The sequence below is a fragment of the Doryrhamphus excisus genome, chromosome 11, assembly GCF_030265055.1.
Source record: "Doryrhamphus excisus isolate RoL2022-K1 chromosome 11, RoL_Dexc_1.0, whole genome shotgun sequence".
Classification (NCBI taxonomy): Eukaryota; Metazoa; Chordata; class Actinopteri; order Syngnathiformes; family Syngnathidae; genus Doryrhamphus; species Doryrhamphus excisus.
This window is the reverse complement of record NC_080476.1, coordinates 19,856,355-19,880,390: the sequence shown is the minus strand read 5'-3', so window position 1 is coordinate 19,880,390 and position 24,036 is coordinate 19,856,355. Positions and strand designations below refer to the sequence as shown.

The window sequence follows — 24,036 nt, the reverse complement described above, 5'->3', positions numbered from 1 at the left end:
GAAATGACGTCAAACACGGGAACTATAAGAAAGGTAAGAGAAGATGTCACTGAACTGACATAACTAAATAGCTTTACATTGTTATTGAATTCAAATTAATTAATTAGTAATTAATATTACTACAGTACATTCGTGACGACAATTGAAGGCTGTTTTGGAATTTTATGATCACCTGTTAGCTAAGTGGCTAATTCAAAATGACCGATCACCTGTTAGCTAAGTGGCCAATTCAAAATGAACGATCACCTGTTAGCTAAGTGGCTAATTTAAAGTGACATTACTTTTAGCTTTCTAATGAAAGTGAGGAGGAGGAGGAGGACTTTAGGCATCTTCTCACCTTTCTTTGAACACCTCTCACCCTAAGCTTTCATGAAGGTAAGGTAAAGTTACCTCTATTTGTTTAATATTATCTTTAGAGTGAAACTGTCAACGTAAACAAACCCCAACTCTAACTCTGTTTACTTTGATTTTAACTTAACTCAATTCAATAAATGTAACAATTTAATTACACAACTCCCAGAATTTTTCACTGAGCTTTTATTTTTACAGAAATTAAGATACAAAGTGTTCTGCAGTAAATACACAGGCAGTGACGCACGGAAGGCCTAACTAGACGATGACCGATCCCCACCAACAACAGCATGGAGCTAATCCAGCAGGTCACTTCCTTGTCCTCTACTTTGTTTTGATGCATCTGCTTTATGCGGCACCTCTATGAAGTAAGATAGCTGTCAAAAAGGTGTGTGCATGATTTTAACCATTCGTATTCGTAATCTTGCTGTAGCGGATAAAATAAACCAACTGTTGCAGGTACAAATCTCCCCAGATGCTGTTAGTTTCAGTAACAATGAAGAATGCAAACCATAAACATTTTTTATGACTGAGAACATAAACATCTCCACAACAACCACCATGTACCAAATGTGCAATGGTTCCCGTTAAATTAGGTTATATGAGCTATTTTTTCTCCATTTTGTCTGCCAGTTGCAGGAGGAAATGTACCCAATTATGCGTCTGAACGCAGCGTACCGGAAAATTAAATCAGATATTTGGAAGTCGGACCTCAGAAATAATGAGTAAAATGGTTCCCCGTGTACTGGAAGTCATGTTGCTATAGCCACACTTTCCATGTTAAAGGCTTTAGACGGCCTGATGTGGCCCGCGGGCCGCCGTTTGCTGTCCCCATGCACTCGAAAAACCAAATCAAATATGTGACTGTGAATATCTGGTAATGTAGCTTGCTATTTATTATTTTTATTTTTAGATTTAACAAAGCTGTCCTATCCTGTGAAGTGGCGGGCATAAACATTGCATAATAGGGGACCTAAAATCAACATATATGTTTAATAAAACAATTGTACAAAAGACCCTTGCACTCATATTTGACATTAAAACATAGTAAGGTATTGTTGAGGTTTGATATCCACAGTATGTACAGTAAATAGCTACACAAAAAAACCACACAATATGTCTACATGAATCCTGCGTCTTCTTCCTTCTCCTGAGCCATCTTTAGACGAGAAGAAGACATCGGCTGGGTTAAAAGAGGAAGGCAGAATGTGCGATTTATGTTTAAAGTCCAACTCAGAAGGCACAGCTCACAGCCCGCACACAAACAAAACACGTGTGTGTCGTGTTAAAAAAAACATGCCAAGCTTAGCGGATGTTTGTCGTACAAGGCACGGAAAGCGTGTGATGCAGGAAGTGGGTAAAACAATATTTGAGAATATTGAGCCACAGTTCAGCTAAAACGAGCCTAAAACTCCATCATAAAATCAAGAATGGATGGCAAGAATGGATGATGGTCAACCGGGGACAGAACCAACTCAGATAAATCACATACACTTCTTCTCTTGAACAGCAGAGGGCAGTAAATCGCATAAACGCAACACCGACAGGGACTCCTTTGAGCAGCAGCAGGTTGTCAAGTCAATTCTGACATAAAGGCAGACTCTTTACAGGAAGTAGTGTGATTTTCATAAACGTCACTGTCACATGATCCAGCTGTTTGCAATTGCATTTGTCCAAAGGCCAGAATTTGTCTTTGAAAATATTAAAAATAAATATTAAAAAAAGGTCAAAATTATATACAGTTGTCCCTCGTTTATCACAATTAATTGGTTCCAAACCTTACGTGAATTTCCACAAAGTAGGATTCAACGTTTATATATATATATATATATATATATATATATATATATATATATATTTTATTTATTTATATAATAACATATAAATATTACATATAACATATATATTTTTATATAATAACATTCTAAAAACGGGCGGCACGGTGGTCGAGTGGTTAGCGCGCAGACCTCACAGCTCACAGCTAGGAGACCAGGGTTCAATTCCACCCTCGGCCATCTCTGTGTGGAGTTTGCATGTTCTCCCCGTGCATGCGTGGGTTTTCTCCGGGTACTCCGGTTTCCTCCCACATTCCAAAAACATGCTAGGTTAATTAGCGACTCCAAATTGTCCATATTTTTTTATGAATGTGAGTGTGAATGGTTGTTTGTCTATATGTGCCCTGTGATTGGCTGGCCACCAGTCCAGGGTGTACCCCGCCTCTCGCCCGAAGACGGCTGGGATAGGCTCCAGCACCTCCGCGACCCTCGTGAGGAAAAGCGGTAGAAAATGAATGAATGAATGAATGAACATTCTAAAAACGTTTTTACCGTTACCCTGTTGACATGAAGTAACATCCCAGATATGTACTACAGCTGCATTTATCTGAGTTATAAACTTCACAGAAATTCACTTATCACAGTTGGGTGTGGAACCAATTAATAGCGATAAATGAGGGATTAGTGGACATGCATACATATACGTATGTATAGTTATATAGTATTTATTTTTTTTTGCCCTAAAGGTTTATTTACAAAAATGTTGATACCGCCATATTTATTTAAATACGAGCTGCCTTCTTCTACTGCTGCCCCATTTTGAAACGTACGCCTCGCTGTTGCCCCCTGCAGAGCAAAGGAAGTAGTGTTTGCATGAGAACTTGAATGGTTTTCATTGTTTGGGTGTTTTTTAGCGAGCCAAATGACCCCTGACTTATACTTTTTTTATTTTTTTTATTAAAAGTATTTGCTATTTTGCTGATATAATCTGATTTTCTCATGTAGGATTTTTTTTTTTTTACGTTAGAAACAATATCTGAGAATTTGAAATAAAACCAGGTGTTTTCTCTTCAGATGCTACTCATAAATATTTATGTTCACTGAGATACTTACCGAGTTATCCACTCATGTGTTACTTATAGAAACCCTGAGTGCTTCAGCCACCAACTGCTTCATGTTAATTATTTAATTAATCTCTATTGCAGAATCGGGTCCAGCTTTGCAGTCTTTTTCATGGCAGGAATGATGTACTTGTCGGAATGCCAATAATGTGGTTATAAAGATGATAACACTCAGTGGGAATACCGTCAGAGAAGTGTTCATTTAGTAGTATTTTTATGCTGGAAGAGCTGGAGAACTGTACTGCATCACAATGAGAATGGATTCTAATATTTAGCTTGTCTTAAACCAACATTTAAATAGCGCTTGTACTGCATTGTACTGCATTCAGTTGTACAAGTTTCCAAAACAAAGGGTCCTTCATCCAGATATTGAATACCAATACCATTCATTTTCTATGCCGGAGCCTATCCATAATATATGTGTATATATATAATACATTTTCAATTAGAATCATCAATAACTTTAAATGCAAAATCATTACCAGATCTTGAAAAATTTCAGGTAAAAAGTATCTGTATCTGCAGTACTGGCCCTGTATTTACTGCAGTACCGACGCCATACCAAAATTAGCAGTTGATGTTTGCTAAATACAAGGATGAAGAGTCTTGAACCAGTCATGATATTGACACTTACTATGGTACCCTTTATGTCATTGTATGGTCATATAAAAAATAAATAAAATAAAATAAAATAAAATAAAATAAAATAAAATAAAATAAAATTAAATTAAATTAAATTAAATTAAATTAAATTACATTACATTACATTACATTACATTACATTTTATTAAATTAAATAAAATGTATTAAATTAATTAATTAATTAAATTAAATTAATTTTTCATCCAAATTAACTTTAATTTAATTTAATTAATTATTAATGAATAATTTAATTTATTCATTCATTCATTTGTTTTCTACCGCTTTTCCTCACGAGGGTCGCGGGGGGTGCTGGAGCCTATCCCAGCCGTCTTCGGGCGTAAGGCGGGGTACACCCTAGACTGGTCGCCAGCCAATCACAGTAATTTAATTTAATTAAATACAATTAAAAATTAAGATAAAATAAAATTAAAAATAAAATAAAATTAAAAAAGAAAAGTTAAACTATATTAGGAAAGCAGGAAGTGAACAAATGTAACAGTTACTGATTGTAAAAGTACCAGATAAAGGGGTAGGATTTAATAAGCTTTGCTTCTTCCTACTCCTTTTGGACATGTGGAACTGGGAACTTATTATGGGATGCATTCAATTGTAATCTGATGTTCAAATGAAATAAAACCATTACCAAAATCTGCAGTATCGGCCAACCCTACCGTTGACTATCCATACCATTGTCGAGTCCATTATGCTAAATACAAAGCTAACGACAAGTAGTCAGTAGACATGTATGCTAGTGTGGCTAAGTCTAATATATTTAAACAGTTCTGAGAGCGCTAAAGATATTTGTCATGTAGCGAAAATGTAGATATGTCCCAACCGTTCTCTTGTTATAGCTTCTGACATCAAAACAAACCAAAGTTAAATATCGTTAGCGATAGCAGCAACGGTAACAAACCATGTAAAACAATGTGTCTTGATGAAGAACATAAACAGGAAGTGAAGCTGATATGGTCATTTCTAAGGCGTCTGGTGGCTCTTGACCCCCTCCGGAGTGTTTTAATAGCGGATACCCGGGGCGAGCAGTCAATGGGGCTCAATGATTTCCGGTCTTTCATGGGGGTAATCTGGAATGAGCTAAATAGACCGGGATCCAAAAGTCAAGTCGCAGTCCTCTTCGGAAGCCAGTGCAGTTTGTCGTGTAGCATTAAGTCGCGGCCGAAGTCGCAAAAAACGACATGGACCCCGGAACTAAATGATGATGTGTTTGCTGCGCTGGCTTTGCCGTGCTTTGGCTCTTAAATTAGACCGTGACACACCACATGGGGATTATTAAAAGTCTGATCCAGAAACCGGCGTGCATCCATCCCAAGCACGAAATCCTCAACACTGTCAAATCAACGTCCCTCGCAGATCTTCTCTCGTAGGTGTACTAAATACCGAGTCCGAGGACTTGCTTCTGTAGAGGATTTTACAGGAAACTATTTTATAAAAATTTCACTTCTTTATAGTCCATGATTCATGTCTGTCTGTCTGCACGCCTACGGTGCAGCACCTCGTAATGGTCAACATCCACAGCTCGGTGGTTTTGTTGCTATTGGAAACAACAAGGCTGCAGAACAACGGTCTTCTCGACTGCTGATGCTGCTCTTTCCATCTTGAGGCAAACCATTCATCCGTGGGGGCGGGATTAGATCCATGAATCCATGGGAAAACCAAACAGTTCTCTTCTCAAGAAGATCGCGGTCATGGTTTACGTGGACTTACGTCCGGGATCTTCCACTCCTGAGTTGAAGTTATCAACGTAAACACCGGGTGCCGCAATGACTTAGTCAGCAGATATGTTGAATCGATATGTGACTCGTGGATTAGTTACTTGAATCTGATATGATGTTACGGTGACTTTACTTAAAACCCAAACCCGGGACTCTTAAAAAACGCCACGGCGTCTAAGACCGACCCAGCTTTTCACTAAAACATCCTCAAATAACCATCACTTCCCTGGGAATACGGTGATTTTTCCGGCCTGAGCCAGACGCTGTATGATCTGCGCTTCAAAGTCCGCATCGTGGACCCCCGTTTTTCGGAACTCCCCAGCGTAACGGTTCTGCTCCCAGTAGTGGTGCCAGTTCCCACGGCTGTCCGCCCCGAATCCAAACACATTCACCTGCAGGGGTATTGGCAGTGGGTGTGAATTTTCCGAACGTGCAGTTCATAGTCGAAGTTATTCACTGACCTCATCGCAGACGTGCAGCGCGAAGAAGAGCACTAGCATGCCCGTGGACGGGTAGCGGCCGTGATGCCTGGTCCAGTGATCGTGGATGTATTTAAAGAATGCTGGGTTGAAAACTTGGACCTGGTTATGGAGGAGAAGGAACTATTTGTTAAGAACTAAGTACTTCCTCAAACAAGAACATTTGCACCGTGTAAGACTTGGCCTGGATTGGGCTAGCGATTTTTCCGTCTGTAGTTCTTTCTCAGGAACAGACACACGTTGGAAAACCATTTTCTCTTTCCTCATGGGAGCCAGAAATGGGTTCACTTTAGCCTGATGCTAGCTTAGCAGCTATGATTTTGCTGTGGTTTGTAGTTTGTGATCAAGTATACTGGCAGCTTGTCATACTATAGCGACGTTCCAGGCATTCAAACCCAGGTACCGGGTTCCGCTTTGGGAACCTAGGAATGTAGTAACAGTAGTAACGTAGTCCTTTTACATTAGCCATGTTTACATCTTTCCGAAAACAATAGTATAAATGAAAAGGAATATTCCAATCTCTTGTCTACATGCGCCGCTATAATCCAACGGAATAGTCAACGGGGCATGCCCAGTAAAACGTAAACATCAACATCCTGTGATACCGACTTCCCCGACTTCTCGGAATAACTCCGTATTGCCATTTTTTTTTCCTTCGTCCGGTCTTGAAATTTAGTTTGGATCCAAACCAAACTTTGCTCAGCAGTCCGGTGCCGATTGCCGGCACCAGGAAGAAGAAGAACGCACGGGTACAAGATACCTCAATCGGATTTAGGAAAGGAATCCCGTTATATATTCATTGGGATTGGCACTTTTTTTTGGGAATGAGGTGTATACAAAGGTTCCATTATTTCCCTTTTAAGCAAATAAATCCAATGCAATTGGAATATTTGGCTCCATGTATTTGTGGCTAGTGTCAAAAATCGATGTAGTACTTTCTTGATTTTACCTTTTCGATATTAAGACTCTGTGGTTTTTTTTGGCGTCTCTAAAGAACCGATGATGAGACCCTAGTCTACATCCAGGTAACATTTAGTTCCAGCAAAATTGTCAGCTTCTCCGAGTAAATCTTGCAAATCTACACTTTTGGCCGCGCTCCAAATATGCAGTAAAACTGCGTCTGCGCTGAGGCCAAGATATTCACCATGAAGTCTCCGATTGGTGAGGATTAGTTGGGACTTTTTTCTATTTTCATGGATTAAAGAGTAAGCAGAAGATTAGTTAAAACAAAGGGATGGTTTCTAATCTAACTGTAATCCCCCGTCAGCAAAGAGGACATAATTGCATATGTGTGTGTATTATAAGTATTTGTTTGTATTTGTTGTCCTGGGTGAGCAAATACCTCCAAATAACCACTCACCTTGTCTTTATCCACGCGGAGGAACTGCTTCACCGGAGCGTAGGTGCTAAAGACGAGACATGTTTAATTAGCCGTCGGTTCAATCGACTCGTCTGAACTGTACGCCGATCTTACAATCGAATCTGGCCGGTTGACAGCGCGCTGGTAATCCAGACCAGATCCAGCGTCTTAAAAGGGACCAGGACAAAGCTGACGTTGGCCGCCAGGTTCTTGGCGCTCTCCGGGTACATGAAGTGGTGCGTGGTGCGGCTGCCGACGTCCTCCTCGTAGCCCACCGTGGGGGCCAGGTTTATTCTACGGGTGAGAAGGGAGCACAACCAATCAGATTTAAACTCAGATTTGTTTAAAATGAATGTCTCCCTCACTCACGGTGCGACAAAAGATAACATGGAACAAATAGTGTAAATGCACTACGGGTAAATGCGGGTATCGGTGGACTGTTTTACGACCTAAATATGGTTATTCATCATTGGAGCCCTCCAGTCCTGACATAGCACCCCTATAGTCACCTTTACGCTCGTATTACCCAATATCGTAAACATAATAAGAGAGTGTAAGTAAAATTACGTTTTACGTTGATGAGCATTTGGTTAAAATGAATGCCCCCCTCACTCACGGTGCGACAAAAGATAACGTGGAACAAATAGTGTAACCGCACTACGCTGACTATGCGGGTATCGGTGGACTGTTTTACGACCTAAATATGGTTGTTCATCATTGGAGCCCTCCAGTCCTGACATAGCACCCCTATAGTCACCTTTACACTTTACTGTTCATCATTGGAGCCCTCCAGTCATGACATAGCACCCCTATAGTCACCTTTACACTTTACTGTTCATCATTGGAGCCCTCCAGTCATGACATAGCTCCCCTATAGTCACCTTTACACTTTACTGTTCATCATTAGAGACCTCCAGTCCTGACATAGCACCCCTATAGTCACCTTTACACTTTACACAGGAAGCTGCTCTAACTGCTGGTTGTGTGTACTAGGCACCATCAATAAATTCCGATTACGTTGATGAGCATTTTTTTTTAATTAATGCCTCCTTCACTCACGGTGCGACAAAAGATAACATGGAACAAATAGTGTAAATGCACTACGCTGACTATGCGGGTATCGGTGGACTGTTTTACGACCTAAATATGATTGTTCATCATTAGAGCCCTCCAGTCCTGACATAGCACCCCTATAGTCACCTTTACACTTTACACAGGAAGCTGCTCTAACTGCTGGTTGTGTGTACTAGGCACCATCAAAAAATTACGTTTTACGTTGATGAGCATTTGGTTAAAATGAATGTCTCCTTTGCTCACGGTGCAACAAAAGATAACGTAGAACAAATAGTGTAAATGCACTACACTGACTGTGGGTATCGGTGGACTGTTTTACGTCCTCCTCGTAACCCACCGTAGGGGCCAGGTTTATTCTACGGGTGAGAAGGGAGCACAACCAATCAGATGAGCTGACAACTTTCCACTTCCTGGTTGCCGTGCAGCGGGTATTTCAGTGTCAGTTCTTATAAAATGCAAAAATTCCGCCACATTATGGCCATTTTTTCGGCTTAAAATTGCACCAAACGTCATCACTTCTTTGTGACTCTCGTGCAAAAAACGAAAAGCAACATATTAATATGTCTTTGGTAGTGAGACCAGGGTTCAATTCCACCCTCGGCTATCTCTGTGTGGAGTTTGCATGTTCTCCCCGTGCATGCGTGGGTTTTTTTCCGGGTACTCCGGTTTCCTCCCACATTCCAAAAAAACATGCTAGGTTAATTAGCGACACCAAATTGTCCATAGGTATGAATGTGAGTGTGAATGGTTGTTTGTCTATATGTGCCCTGTGATTGACATTGTATTATTATTATTATTATTATTATTATTATTATTATTATTATTATTATTATTATTATTATATGTAGTAATATTGTATTATTATTATTATTATTATTATTATTATTCTCATAAAATGACCACTTTTTTGCAGATTTTTTTCATTTTTGCTGTTGCAATGTTTTTTTTTTTTATAGTTTTCTTGTTAAATTCTATTTTTAGAATGTAGTGCGGGCCAGTAAAAAAACAGTAGCGGTCCTCCATGGCGCTGGGGCTGCACTTTGGGACCCCACTTTGGGAACCGAGGCATTAAACCTACCACCATGTAACCCCCCCCACCATTGACATTTATTCACTTTTTTTTTCTAGGGTCTTGTAATATGGCTGCACGGCGGACCCCACAGCTAGGAGACCCGGGTTCAATCCCACCCTCGGCCATCTCTGCGTGGAGTTTGCAGGTTTTCTCCAGGTACTCCAGTTTCCTCCCGCATTCCAAAAACATGCTAGGTTAATTAGCCACTCCAAATTGTCCATAGGTATGAATGTGAGTGTGAATGGTTGTTTGTCTATATTTATGTGCCCTGGGATTGTACCCCGCCTCTTGCCCCAAGACAGCTGGGATAGGCTCCAGCCTAGCAGTAGAAAATGAATGAACGTGAACTACATAAACAGATCAGATTTAACAAAAAAACTAATTGGGTAAGAATGTAACCTGACACGTATTTAATCTGGTTAAATACTACTAAATACTACTAAAACATGTCACCTTGTAGTAGAGTAGAATGGTATGAAAGGGTCTTCTGTGGACGTTAGTTACGTCGTTTGACACCATCCCGCTGACTAGCATAACAACCAACAATAACCATAATCTGTGATAGATTTGCTCTTGGCACAACACAACGCGGCGGCTAGATTGAGACCAAAGGATTTATTCCGTGTATCTATTCAATTCCTTAGGATTGTTGACCTCCCAAGAAGCCCGTGACCACCCCCCCCCTCTCCCTCTGCCGACCGTTAGCATCCAGGGACGTGCAAAATGTTCAAGATTAAATATAGCATTAGGTACACATCTGTCCGCTTTCCTTCTTTTAGCCGTGATGTAACTTTAATGACACATTCTCGTGCCGAGCGATGACAGTATCGTGCTCCTTCGTGCCGCCCCTCGTAGCCATCTGCCCCCCCACCCCCCCAGACCCCTTCTCTCCCTCCGTCTTAGTCTTCATCTACCGATCTCACCTCATGATGTAGTTGTGTTCATCTATGGTGGCCCCGTAGCCGGCCCCGCGTAGGTTTCCCGAGTTCCCCACCACGGCGCACCGCAGGCATCGTCCCGGATCCCACGAGCCATAGGGGGATCTTCCGGGAATCACCTTTTGAGAGAACATTTTTATCAAAGTTGTGTTCTTTGTCATTCACCTGAGCTGACTTGAAATCTAGTCGAGTAAAAACGAGACAATAAGTAGAGTAGAATACCTGGAACAACCTTAGTAGAACCTGTTGGATGCTGTGGGGTTTAAACTGGGGCTGCAGCATCTAGAGGGAGAGGAACATACGCTTAGGAGGTTATTCATCATTGGAGCCCTCCAGTCCTGACATAGCACCCCTATAGTCACCTTTACACTTTACACAGGAAGCTGCTCTAACTGCTGGTTGTGTGTACTAGGTACCATCAATAAATTACGTTTTACGTTGATGAGCATTTGGTTAAAATGAATGCCTACCTCACTCACGGTGCGACAAAAGATAACGTGGAACAAATAGTCTAACCGCACTACGCCGACTATGCAGGTATCGGTGGACTGTTTTATGACCTAAATATAATTGTTCATCATTAGAGCCCTCCAGTCATGACATAGCACCCCTATAGTCACCTTTACACTTTACTGTTCATCATTGGAGCCCTCCAGTCATGACATAGCACCCCTATAGTCACCTTTACAATTTACTGTTCATCATTAGAGCCCTCCAGTCATGACATAGCACCCCTATAGTCACCTTTACACTTTACTGTTCATCATTGGAGCCCTCCAGTCATGACATAGCACCCCTATAGTCACCTTTACAATTTACTGTTCATCATTAGAGCCCTCCAGTCCTGACATAGCACCCCTATAGTCACCTTTACACTTTACACAGGAAGCTGCTCTAACTGCTGGTTGTGTGTACTAGGCACCATCAATAAATTACGTTTTACGTGGATGAGCATTTGGTTAAAATGAATGCCTCCCTCACTCACGGTGCGACAAAAGATAACGTGGAACAAATAGTGTAACTGACTGTGGGTATCGGTGTGGTATTTTACGACCTAAATATGGTTGTTCATCATTGGAGCCCTCCAGTCATGACATAGCACCCCTATAGTCACATTTATGCTTGTATTATGCAAAATCGTCCACATAATAAGAGTGTATGTAAGCCATTTCAGATATAAAGAGGACTGGTGCTTGTGTGTCTTACTATAAATGTATTCCCCCTTCAGGGACCAGAGTGAGGCACGGACAGGAAGTGAGGTTGCAGCTTTGTGTTGTGTGTTTGTGTTGGAGGTGAACATGAAGCTACTCAGGGGGGTTTGGGGGCGGGTTTTAGAGGGGGGGGGGGCAGGTTTAGGTCCCATTTCACACGGGCACAAACGTCGCTTCTTACATCTCGAAGACTTACGTACATTCTCATCCTTTCTGTTGTTTTCCCTCAACAATTGTTGTTTTCGCACCCTCACCCACCGTCGTCCTAGTTTAGCTTCCCCTCACATTTCCATTCATGCGTCTTCCCCAGCGGTCTGCGTGCCCTCGTGTTTAATTCCTTCCTTTTAATTCCCCCCCCCTCTTTGTTTCTCCCCTCCTCTTGTCTTTCTCCAGCTCTCTGGGACGGCTGAGCGCCACGCAGCTCATCAGCGCCGATCACAGAGCGCTAAATCTGTCTTTTACCCCCCCATTAGCTCTCTCGCTCCCCAGCTGGTGCCTCCTCGTCTCTTCTTCCACACGTCTTCCTGCATCTTTCTTTCTTCATCCCGCCATTCTTCTCCGATGCTCCGTTGCCAGATCCAGCTTGGCACGTTGTGCCGCTGTTGTTCCGAGACCATTAATCTTCCTCTAAGGTACTATAAGATACCTGGCAACAACTTCTAACATGGTATTGGGAAACAACACACACACAAATATTACACAAGGGGTGTAAATATCGTTTCGGCGATATATCGCGATACTTTGTTCCATGATACCGTATCGATATTAAAAAGTACGATATGGATATTTTTAGGCATTTATCATAGATAAATGTATATGATACAAGGCTGAAGTGTGGACACGTTTTGGATTTCTGCACAAAGTAGCACTACACAAAGTGCAGAAATTACACAAATTTGTTTTTTTTAACATTGCGAACATGCTAATATTTGCATAGTAGCATTTTTAGCCATTTTCTTAAGTAGACAAATATGTTAGCATGCTAACATTAGAATACTAGCCTTTTTAGCTATTTTCATAGGTAGACGCATATGGTACAAGGCTGAAGTGTCGACACGTTTTGGATTTCTACACAAAGTAGCACTACACAAAGTGCAGAAATTACACAAATTTGTTTTTCGCATTTTTTTCCATCTAAAATCTTAAATAAATAAATAAATTTCCTGATTATCCAAATGCTATATAAATTATGTTTTGTTATGTTATGTCGTTGCCGGCGTTTACCCGTTTGTCGGTTTATGTTCAAAAGAACTAGGTGTTAGCTTGTCAGCATTGCTAGTGTGCTAACATTAGAATACTAGCATTTTTAGCTATTTTCATGGGTAGACGCATATACTGCATAAACACTTAGCTCTATCGTTCCAGGCGTTAGCATGCTAAAGGTAGCATTTTAACATTGCGAACATGCTAATATTTGCATAGTAGCATTTTTAGCCATTTTCTTAAGTATACAAATATGTTAGCATGCTAACATTAGAATACTAGCATTTTTAGCTATTTTCATAGGTAGACGCATATGGTACAAGGCTGAAGTGTGGACACGTTTTGGATTTCTGCACAAAGTAGCACTACACAAAGTGCAGAAATTACACAAATTTGTTTTTCGCATTTTTTTCCATCTAAAATCTTAAATAAATAAATAAATTTCCTGATTATCCAAATGCTATATAAATTATGTTTTGTTATGTTATGTCGTTGCCGGCGTTTACCCGTTTGTCTGTTTATGTTCAAAAGAACTAAGTGTTAGCTTGTCAGCATTGCTAGCGTGCTAACATTAGAATACTAGCATTTTTAGCTATTTTCATAGGTAGACGCATATACTGCATAAACACTTAGCTCTATCGTTCCAGGCGTTAGCATGCTAAAGGTAGCATTTTAACATTGCGAACATGCTAATATTTGCATAGTAGCATTTTTAGCCATTTTCTTAAGTATACAGATATGTTAGCATGCTAACATTAGAATACTAGCATTTTTAGCTATTTTCATAGGTAGACGCATATGGTACAAGGCTGAAGTGTGGACACGTTTTGGATTTCTGCACAAAGTAGCACTACACAAAGTGCAGAAATTACACAAATTTGTTTTTCGCATTTTTTTCCATCTAAAATCTTAAATAAATAAATAGATTTCCTGATTATCCAAATGCTATATAAATTATGTTTTGTTATGTTATGTCGTTGCCGGCGTTTACCTGTTTGTCGGTTTATGTTCAAAAGAACTAGGTGTTAGCTTGTCAGCATTGCTAGCGTGCTAACATTAGAATACTAGCATTTTTAGCTATTTTCATGGGTAGACGCATGTACTGCATAAACACTTAGCTCTATCATTCCAGGCGTCAGCATGTTAAAGGTAGCATTTTAACATTGCGAACATGCTAATATTTGCATCGTAGCATTTTTAGCCATTTTCTTAAGTATACAAATATGTTAGCATGCTAACATTAGAATACTAGCATTTTTAGCTATTTTCATGGGTAGACGCATATACTGTATAACGGAAAAGTGCATTTTGAGCAAGTTGAAAAAACTGAAAAATTTTGACATTTTATGCCATTTTTGGATGCTCCTGGGGCCCCTGTTGAGTGTGTGTGAGGTTTCCCGTGTTTATTTTAACAGAAAAGTGCATTTTGAGCAAGTTGAAAAAACTGAAAAAAAACGACATACTAACCCCTTACGTTTTTTTTCAAAAATTGACGCCCTAAAATTTGGGCATTTTATGCCATTTTTGGATGCTCCTAGGCCCCCTGTTGAGTGTGTGTGAGGTTTCCCGTGTTTATTTTAACAGAAAAGCGCATTTTGAGCAAGTTGAAAAAACTGAAAAAAACGACATACGTTACTTACGTTTTTTTTCAAAAATTGACGCCCTAAAATTTTGGCATTTTATGCCATTTTTGGATGCTCCTGGGGCCCCTGTTGAGTGTGTGTGAGGTATCCCGTGTTTATTTTAACAGAAAAGTGCATTTTGAGCAAGTTGAAAAAAGTGAAAAAAACGACATACTAACCCCTTACGTTTTTTTTCAAAAATTGACGCCCTAAAATTTTGGCATTTTATGCCATTTTTGGATGCTCCTGGGGCCCCTGTTGAGTGTGTGTGAGGTTTCCCGTGTTTATTTTAACAGAAAAGTGCATTTTGAGCTAGTTGAAAAACTGAAAAAAACGACACGTTTTTTTTCAAAAATTGACGCCCTAAAATTTGGGCATTTTATGCCATTTCTGGATGCTCCTGGGGCCCCTGTTGAGTGTGTGTGAGGTTTCCCGTGTTTATTTTAACAGAAAAGTGCATTTTGAGCAAGTTGAAAAAACTGAAAAAAACGACATACTTACGTTTTTTTTCAAAAATTGACGCCCTAAAAGTTTGGCATTTTATGCCATTTTTGGATGCTCCTGGGGCCCCTGTTGAGTGTGTGTGAGGTTTCCCGTGTTTATTTTAACAGAAAAGTGCATTTTGAGCAAGTTGAAAAAACTGAAAAAAACGACATACTAACCCCTTACGTTTTTTTTCAAAAATTGACGCCCTAAAATTTTGGCATTTTATGCCATTTCTGGATGCTCCTGGGGCCCCTGTTGAGTGTGTGTGAGGTTTCCCGTGTTTATTTTAACAGAAAAGTGCATTTTGAGCAAGTTGAAAAAACTGAAAAAAACGACATACTAACCCCTTACGTTTTTTTTCAAAAATTGACGCCCTAAAATTTGGGCATTTTATGCCATTTTTGGATGCTCCTGGGGCCCCTGTTGAGTGTGTGTGAGGTTTCCCGTGTTTATTTTAACAGAAAAGTGCATTTTGAGCAAGTTGAAAAAACTGAAAAAAACGACATACTAACCCCTTACGTTTTTTTTCAAAAATTGACGCCCTAAAATTTGGGCATTTTATGCCATTTTTGGATGCTCCTGGGGCCCCTGTTGAGTGTGTGTGAGGTTTCCCGTGTTTATTTTAACAGAAAAGTGCATTTTGAGCAAGTTGAAAAAACTGAAAAAAACGATATACTTACGTTTTTTTTCAAAAATTGACGCCCTAAAATTTGGGCATTTTATGCCATTTTTGGATGCTCCTGGGGCCCCTGTTGAGTGTGTGTGAGGTTTCCCGTGTTTATTTTAACAGAAAAGTGCATTTTGAGCAAGTTGAAAAAACTGAAAAAAACGACATACTTACGTTTTTTTTCAAAAATTGACGCCCTAAAATTTGGGCATTTTATGCCATTTCTGGATGCTCCTGGGGCCCCTGTTGAGTGTGTGTGAGGTTTCCCGTGTTTATTTTAACAGAAAAGTGCATTTTGAGCAAGTTGAAAAAACTGAAAAAAACGACATACTATTGCGAACAGGCTAACATTTGCATAGTAGCATTTTTAGCCATTTTCTTAAGTAGACAAATATGTTAGCATGCTAACACTAGAATACTAGCATTTTTAGCTATTTTCATGGGTAGACGCATATACTGCATAAACACTTAGCTCTATCATTCCAGGCGTCAGCATGCTAAAGGTAGCATTTTAACATTGCGAACATGCTAATATTTGCATAGTAGCATTTTTAGCCATTTTCTTAAGTATACAAATATGTTAGCATGCTAACATTAGAATACTAGCATTTTTGGCTATTTTCATGGGTAGACGCATATACTGCATAAACACTTAGCTTTATCATTCCAGGCGTCAGCATGCTAAAGGTAGCATTTTAACATTGCGAACATGCTAATATTTGCATAGTAGCATTTTTAGCCATTTTCTTAAGTAGACAAATATGTTAGCATGCTAACATTAGAATACTAGCATTTTTAGCTATTTTCATGGGTAGACGCATATACTGTATAAACACTTAGCTTTATCATTCCAGGCTTCAGCATGCTAAAGGTAGCATTTTAACATTGCGAACATGCTAATATTTGCATCGTAGCATTTTTAGCCATTTTCTTAAGTAGACAAATATGTTAGCATGCTAACACTAGAATACTAGCATTTTTAGCTATTTTCATAGGTAGACGCATATACTGTATAAACACTTAGCTCTATCATTCCAGGCGTCAGCATGCTAAAGGTAGCATTTTAACATTGCGAACATGCTAATATTTGCATAGTAGCATTTTTAGCCATTTTCTTAAGTATACAAATATGTTAGCATGCTAACATTAGAATACTAGCATTTTTAGCTATTTTCATGGGTAGACGCATATACTGCATAAACACTTAGCTCTATCATTCCAGGCGTCAGCATGCTAAAGGTAGCATTTTAACATTGCGAACATGCTAATATTTGCACGTAATGTTCTAATGGAAAAAAAAATGTGTTTAGTAAGTATATATTGCTGGTGTAATTCACTTTTTCCAGGAAATTATCTTTACCTACAAGAAAAACAAAACAAATATCACATTTTATTAACAGTATCGTGATATATCGTGACATATCGTATTGTGAGCCTAGTATCGTGATACGTATCGTATCGCCAGATTGCCCCAGGAAGCCATAAATGTGAAGTATTTTAATGGATGCGCATCCCTAGGAAAACCACATGTTAGTTTTCCTATTCTATTCTTTTTTTTCCCCATTTCCGTTTCTCCAACCTTCTCCTCAGTTCATCATCTCCTGTTGCCATGCTCACTGTGACCTAATGACTTGGCAGCTGTTGGTCCGTGTTTGGAGTCTTTTTGCCATTAATGAGCCGCACCGAGCCCGAGGCGACACGTTGGAATCCCACATACCCTAAAGGGGCAGCAGCCGTAAAAAAAAAGACCTCTAAGAGATCTCTGAGAAGACGTCTTTATTTCAGGTTTTCTGACCTGATAAGAACCCTGTTGGTGGTGTGGGGAAAAGTTCCCCGCCTTTGCCAGCAACTTAACATGGATACATGGAGAGCATGTGGATTGGTTGGCTTGACGACAGCCGAGGATGAAGGGGGGATTTGTGATTAGTCTTATACCCACTTTCTCTATTTTGGTGTAAAAAAAGAAACTGGAAACTGCTTTCCTCAGTACAGTACTTGTACAGTATTATAGTATTATTTGGATGTATTCATGTTGGGGTTCGTATTCGCTGTACATAAACACACAGAGACAAGCTACATAAGAATGAATGAAAAATAAGTACAATTCCAACGTCACTTGACTGTCAGGGGGGCCAAAAAATAAGCAATTACTAATAATATTCCTAATTAATTAATATAGGCTCGGATATAACATGGCACCCGGTAGTTCTACAAGTTCCGCACGGGAGACGTGACAGAAAGTGGGCGCCCAAGACGGCACGCATGGGTGGCTGCATGTATCATATCTTACATCTATTATTGTTATTATTATTATTATTATTATTATTTCAGCCTGTTCTCTATTCTTTTATTGTTAGAACTTGCCTTCCAAGAGGACGTAAGAAAATACGTAAAAAAATACGGTCATTTAAAAATACGGTATTTACCATATTTATACTCATACATATACTCTGGAACGACTTATAGTCCAGAAAATACGGTATTTATCATATAGTATAAGTCACACTTTTTTTCATAGGTTGGCTGTTCCTGCGACTTATACTCCAATGCGACTTATAGTCCAGAAAATACGGTATTTACCATATTTTCCGGACTATAAGTCACACTTTTTTTCATAGGTTGGCTGTTCCTGCGACTTATACTCCAGAGCGACTTATAAATGGAAATAGATTACCCGCAAAAAATGCAACTTATACTCCAATGCGACTTATGTATGTTTTTTATACCTAATTATGCATTTTTGGCCTTGTGCGACTTATACTCTGGAACGACTTATAGTCCAGAAAATACGGTATTTACCATATTTTCCAGACTATAAGTCGCACTTTTTTTCATAGGTTGGCTGTTCCTGCGACTTATAAATGAAAATAAATGACCCGCAAAAAATGCGAATTATACTCCAGTGCGACTTATGTATGTTTTTTTTTTTTATACCTAATTATGCATTTTTGGCCTTGTGCGACCTATACTCTGGAACGACTTGTAGTCCAGAAAACTGACTATAAGTGGCACTTTTTTTCATAGGTTGGCTGTTCCTGCGACTTATACTCCAGAGTGACTAATAAATGAAAATAAATTACCCGCAAAAAATGCGACTTATACTCCAATGCGACTTATGTATGTTTTTTTTATACCTAATTATGCATTTTTGGCCTTGTGCGACTTATACTCCGGAACGACTTATAGTCCAGAAAATACGTATGGATTATAAGTCGCACCATTTTTCATAGGTTGGCTGTTCCTGCGACTTATACTCCTGTGCTACTTATAAATGGAAATAAATTACCCGCAAAAAATGCAACTTATGTATGTTTTTTTTTATACCTAATTATGCATTTTATGCACACTTTTTTTCATAGGTTGGCTGTTCCTGCGACTTATAAATGAAAATAAATTACCCGCAAAAAATGCGAATTATACTCCAGTGTGACTTATGTATGTTTTTTTTTTTATACCTAATTATGCATTTTTGGCCTTGTGCGACTTATACTCTGGAACAACTTATAGTCCAGAAAACGGACTATAAGTCACACTTTTTTTCATAGGTTGGCTGTTCCTGTGACTTATACTCCTGAGCGACTTATAAATGAAAATAAATTACCCGCAAAAAATGCGACTTATACTCCAGTGCGACTTATCTATGTTTTTTTTTATACCTAATGATGCATTTTTGGCCTTGTGCGACTTATACTCTGGAACGACTTATAGTCCAGAAAATTCGGTATTTATCGTATAATATAAGTCGCACTTTTTTTTCATAGGTTGGCTGTTCCTGCGACTTATAGTCCAGAAAATACGGTATTTACCATATTTTCCGGACTATAAGTCACACTTTTTTTCATCGGTTGGCTGTTCCTGCGACTTATACTCCAGAGTGACTAATAAATGAAAATAAATTACCCGCAAAAAATGCGACTTATACTGCAATGCGACTTGTGTATGGTTTTTTTTCTACCTAATGATGCATTTTTGGCCTTGTGCGACTTATACTCCGGAACGACTTATAGTCCAGAAAATTCGGTATTTATCGTATAATATAAGTCGCACTTTTTTTCATAGGTTGGCTGTTCCTGCGACTTATACTCCAATGCGACTTATAGTCCAGAAAATACGGTATTTACCATATTTTCCGGACTATAAGTCACACTTTTTTTCATCGGTTGGCTGTTCCTGCGACTTATACTCCAGAGTGACTAATAAATGAAAATAAATTACCCGCAAAAAATGCGACTTATACTGCAATGCGACTTGTGTATGGTTTTTTTTCTACCTAATGATGCATTTTTGGCCTTGTGCGACTTATACTCTGGAACGACTTATAGTCCAGAAAATACGGTATTTACCATATTTTCCGGACTATAAGTCGCACTTTTTTTCATAGGTTGGCTGTTCCTGCGACTTATACTCCAGAGCGACGTATAAATGAAAATAAATTACCCGCAAAAATGCGACTTATATATGTTTTTTTTATACCTAATTATGCATTTTTGGCCTTGTGCGACTTATACTCTGGAACGACTTATAGTCCACAAAACGGACTATAAGTTTCATAGGTTGGCTGTTCCTGCGACTTATACTCCAGAGTGACTAATAAATGAAAATAAATTACCCGCAAAAAATGCGACTTATACTCTAATGCGACTTATGTATGTTTTTTTTCTACCTAATTATACATTTTTGGCCTTGTGCGACTTATACTCTGGAACGACTTATAGTCCAAAAAACTGACTATAAGTGGCACTTTTTTTCATAGGTTGGCTGTTCCTGCGACTTATACTCCAGAGTGAATAAATGGAAATAAATTACCCGCAAAAAATGCGACTTATACTCCAATGCGACTTATGTATGTTTTTTTTTATACCTAATTATGCATTTTTGGCCTTGTGCGACTTATACTCCGGAACGACTTATAGTCCAGAAAATACGGTATTTACCATATTTTCCGGACTATAAGTCGCACTTTTTTTCATAGGTTGGCTGTTCCTGCGACTTATACTCCAGAGCGACTTATAAATGAAAATAAATTACCCGCAAAAAAAGCGACTTATACTCCAGTGCGACTTATGTATGTTTTTTTATACCTAATTATGCATTTTTGGCCTTGTGCGACTTATACTCCGAAGCAACTTATAGTCCAGAAAATACGTATGGATTATAAGTCGCACTTTTTTTCATAGGTTGGCTGTTCCTGCGACTTATACTACTGAGCGACTTATAAATGGAAATAAATTACCCGCAAAAAATGCGACTTATGTATGTTTTTTTATACCTAATTATGCATTTTTGGCCTTGTGCGACTTATACTCTGGAACGACTTATAGTCCAGAAAATACGTATGGATTATAAGTCGCACTTTTTTTCATAGGTTGGTTGTTCCTGCGGCTTATAAATGAAAATAAATGACCCGCAAAAAATGCGAATTATACTCCAGTGTGACTTATGTATGTTTTTTTTTATACCTAATTATGCATTTTTGGCCTTGTGCGACTTATACTCTGGAACGACTTGTAGTCCAGAAAACTGACTATAAGTGGCACTTTTTTTCATAGGTTGGCTGTTCCTGCGACTTATACTCCAATGCGACTTATGTATGTTTTTTTTACTTATAGTCCAGAAAATGAATTGCCCGCAAAAAAATGCGACTTATGTATGTTTTTTTTATACCTAATTATGCATTTTTGGCGACTTATACTTTGGAACGACTTATAGTCCAGAAAATACGTCCGGACTATAAGTCACACTTTTTTTTTCATCGGTTGGCTGTTCCTGCGTCTTATAAATGAAAATAAATTACCCGCAAAAAATGCGACTTATACTCCAAAGCGACTTATGTATGTTTTTTTTATATACCTAATTATGCATTTTTGGCCTCGTGCGACTTATACTTCGGAACGACTTATACTCCGGAACGACTTCTAGTCCACAAAATACGGTATTTACCATATTTTCCGGACTATAAGTCGCACTTTTTTTCATAGGTTGGCTGTTCCTGCGACTTATACTCCAGAGCGATATATAGCGAGAGCATTTTGAGTCACCTGACAGAACTTTTTGGGGGTCGGTACTTACCACCCACCAGTAGTAGACATCAGACGGGAGCTGGATGTTGTCCCTGGTCCACACGGGTGAGATATCCGGGTCATAGTTTTCATCGAACCAGTCCGAAACCCCGGGGTCTCCAACACAACGGGGGCAGGCGCATGTTTTCTGTTGCTGGGCATCGGGGGGGGACAGCTTGTGTGCGCCCACGTAGCTGGGCACCAGCTTCACGCGCCTGGACTCCTCCCACCCGGGCGGGTCCAGGTAGTTGAAACCGACGCTTCCCCGGAGCGATACGGAAAAAAAAAGCGAGGTGAGAAAGACGAGAACTAATGAGCCGAGAAGAACCAGGACTCTGCGGGAACATCGGACCCGTCTGCCGTCCGCTCCGCCCCCTTCCGCGTTATGACCTCGACCCAACCAAGGTCTCAGCTCCGAGAGTCTGGACGTCGTACCTCTGAAAGGACCCCCGCCCCAAAACCCCCAGCGTCTGTCCCGGTGCAGGGACGAGGAAGGGATGCGGCCCCCCCACGGCCATGCCCCCGCAGCCGGGCCTGCCAGCGTACCCAGCCCAGCGCTCCTAGTCCTAACCTCCTGGTTTAGAGCTGTGGACTACGAGGTCCCACGCTCGGTCATTTTACAAACGTGCTAAATTTGTCCCACTCGAGATGTCCAAGATCCGACACGGATTTATCTTTCCTGTCACACGCTGGAGTTGTGTGTGTGTGTGTGTGAGTCCGGGAGACTCGGAAGTCCGTTCTATTCCATCAGGACAGACTCCACATCCGATTCTGTATCCTATCGTTGCCCTGACTTATTCCCACTTCCGTTCCTATTGTCATTTCTTGGTTTAACGGCGGAATCCAGAGGTGAGATCCGGCTCTGCTTTGCCGTCTTTCCCGCTTGTGTAGTCGAATCCCGGCACAGCTCCCACTCTAGTCGAGAGCTGGGGAGAGAGAGAGGGATGAAGACTGGAGGAGGAGGAGGAGCAGCGAAAGGGAGGAGGTCCGGCCCGTCGGGTATTCCGTCACATCCCGAGCCATCCTAGACGAGAAGTCGCCCGGTGTGGTCTCGTCGGCGCTCTTTCCTCCCTCCGGTTATACTTTGTGCCATTGTCACCTGCCGACGGCTTATGTCTATTTTAAATGGAGCCTTTTCTTCCCGTGCATCTTTTAGACGCTTAAAAAAAAACATCCACTATGAAGGGGTTCCGGTTTAGAAACAAATCCAAATTAAAATTAATCAAAAGTGCGATATTGTCACAAAATAAAAATATTCCGATGTTTTACTTCCACTTAGGGCGGAGTGATGCGGACATGGGGCGACTGGAGAGAAACAATCATTCCTAAATCTCATCTTCTCTCCAGCTGGCTTTGAGAGGACAATATCAGAAAGGGCGGGGGTAGCATCTGTCCCGGATGGATGGATGGATGGGGGGGGGGGGGGGCATGTGTGCCTGCTTTTGATTTAACGTGCATAAGATAAGGTTACACACCGGCTGCCGGTTGTATTGATTTAATTGTGTGTGTGCGACTGGGCTAACTGTGGGCGCTAACCCGCTAAGCTGGCATTTGAACGCAGCACCGCTGCGCCCGTCCAACCTTTAGCTCCATTTCATTCATCTCGGCGGCCTTTCAAGACGTAGGCGTTGGACTCTTAACACTTTTCATCCATTGCGACAAGACCGGTTTTCGGGTTAAAACCAGGAAATGGTTCAGTCCGTGTTTAGTGTTAGTGTTGGGAATGTTGGCCGCTTCTTCTACGGACAACCTGAAACAACAATAAGACACAATAAGTCACTAAGTCAGGGGTGCTCACACTTTTTCAGCATGCGAGCTACTTTTAAAAATGACCGAGTCAAAATGATCTAGCCACTTACAAAAATGCAAAACATCTATTTATTTTCAAATGTATTGAGGATTATTTGTACGTACAATGTATGTTGATGTACCTTACATAACCAAATGAGACAATATTGCAAAACACACATCATTAACTATTAATTCATTCATTCATTCATTTTCTACCGCTTTTTCCTCACGAGGGTCGCGGGGGTGCTGGAGCCTATCCCAGCTGTCTTCGGGCGAGAGGCGGGTTACACCCTGGACTGGTGGCCAGCCAATCACAGGGCACATATAGACAAACAACCATTCACACTCACATTCATACCTATGGACAATTTGGAGTGGCTAATTAACCTAGCATGTTTTTGGAATGTGGGAGGAAACCGGAGTACCCGGAGAAAACCCACGCATGCACGGGGAGA

The 24,036-nt window shown here is 40.3% G+C and overlaps 1 protein-coding gene across 1 annotated transcript; it reads right to left on the bottom strand.

Annotated features, from left to right (window-relative positions):
- Positions 1 to 521: 521 nt before the first annotated feature.
- st3gal2 (ST3 beta-galactoside alpha-2,3-sialyltransferase 2) lies at positions 522 to 23,392 on the bottom strand. The gene is made up of 9 exons (XM_058087206.1): positions 23,372 to 23,392; positions 22,626 to 22,814; positions 21,801 to 22,382; positions 10,765 to 10,824; positions 10,528 to 10,661; positions 7,573 to 7,752; positions 7,459 to 7,504; positions 6,081 to 6,200; positions 522 to 6,011 (listed from the first exon to the last, which is right to left on the bottom strand). Exons 1-9 carry the CDS (start codon positions 23,390 to 23,392, stop codon positions 5,838 to 5,840), a joined length of 1,506 nt encoding a protein of 501 aa, XP_057943189.1. The 3' UTR covers positions 522 to 5,837.
- Positions 23,393 to 24,036: the final 644 nt, after the last annotated feature.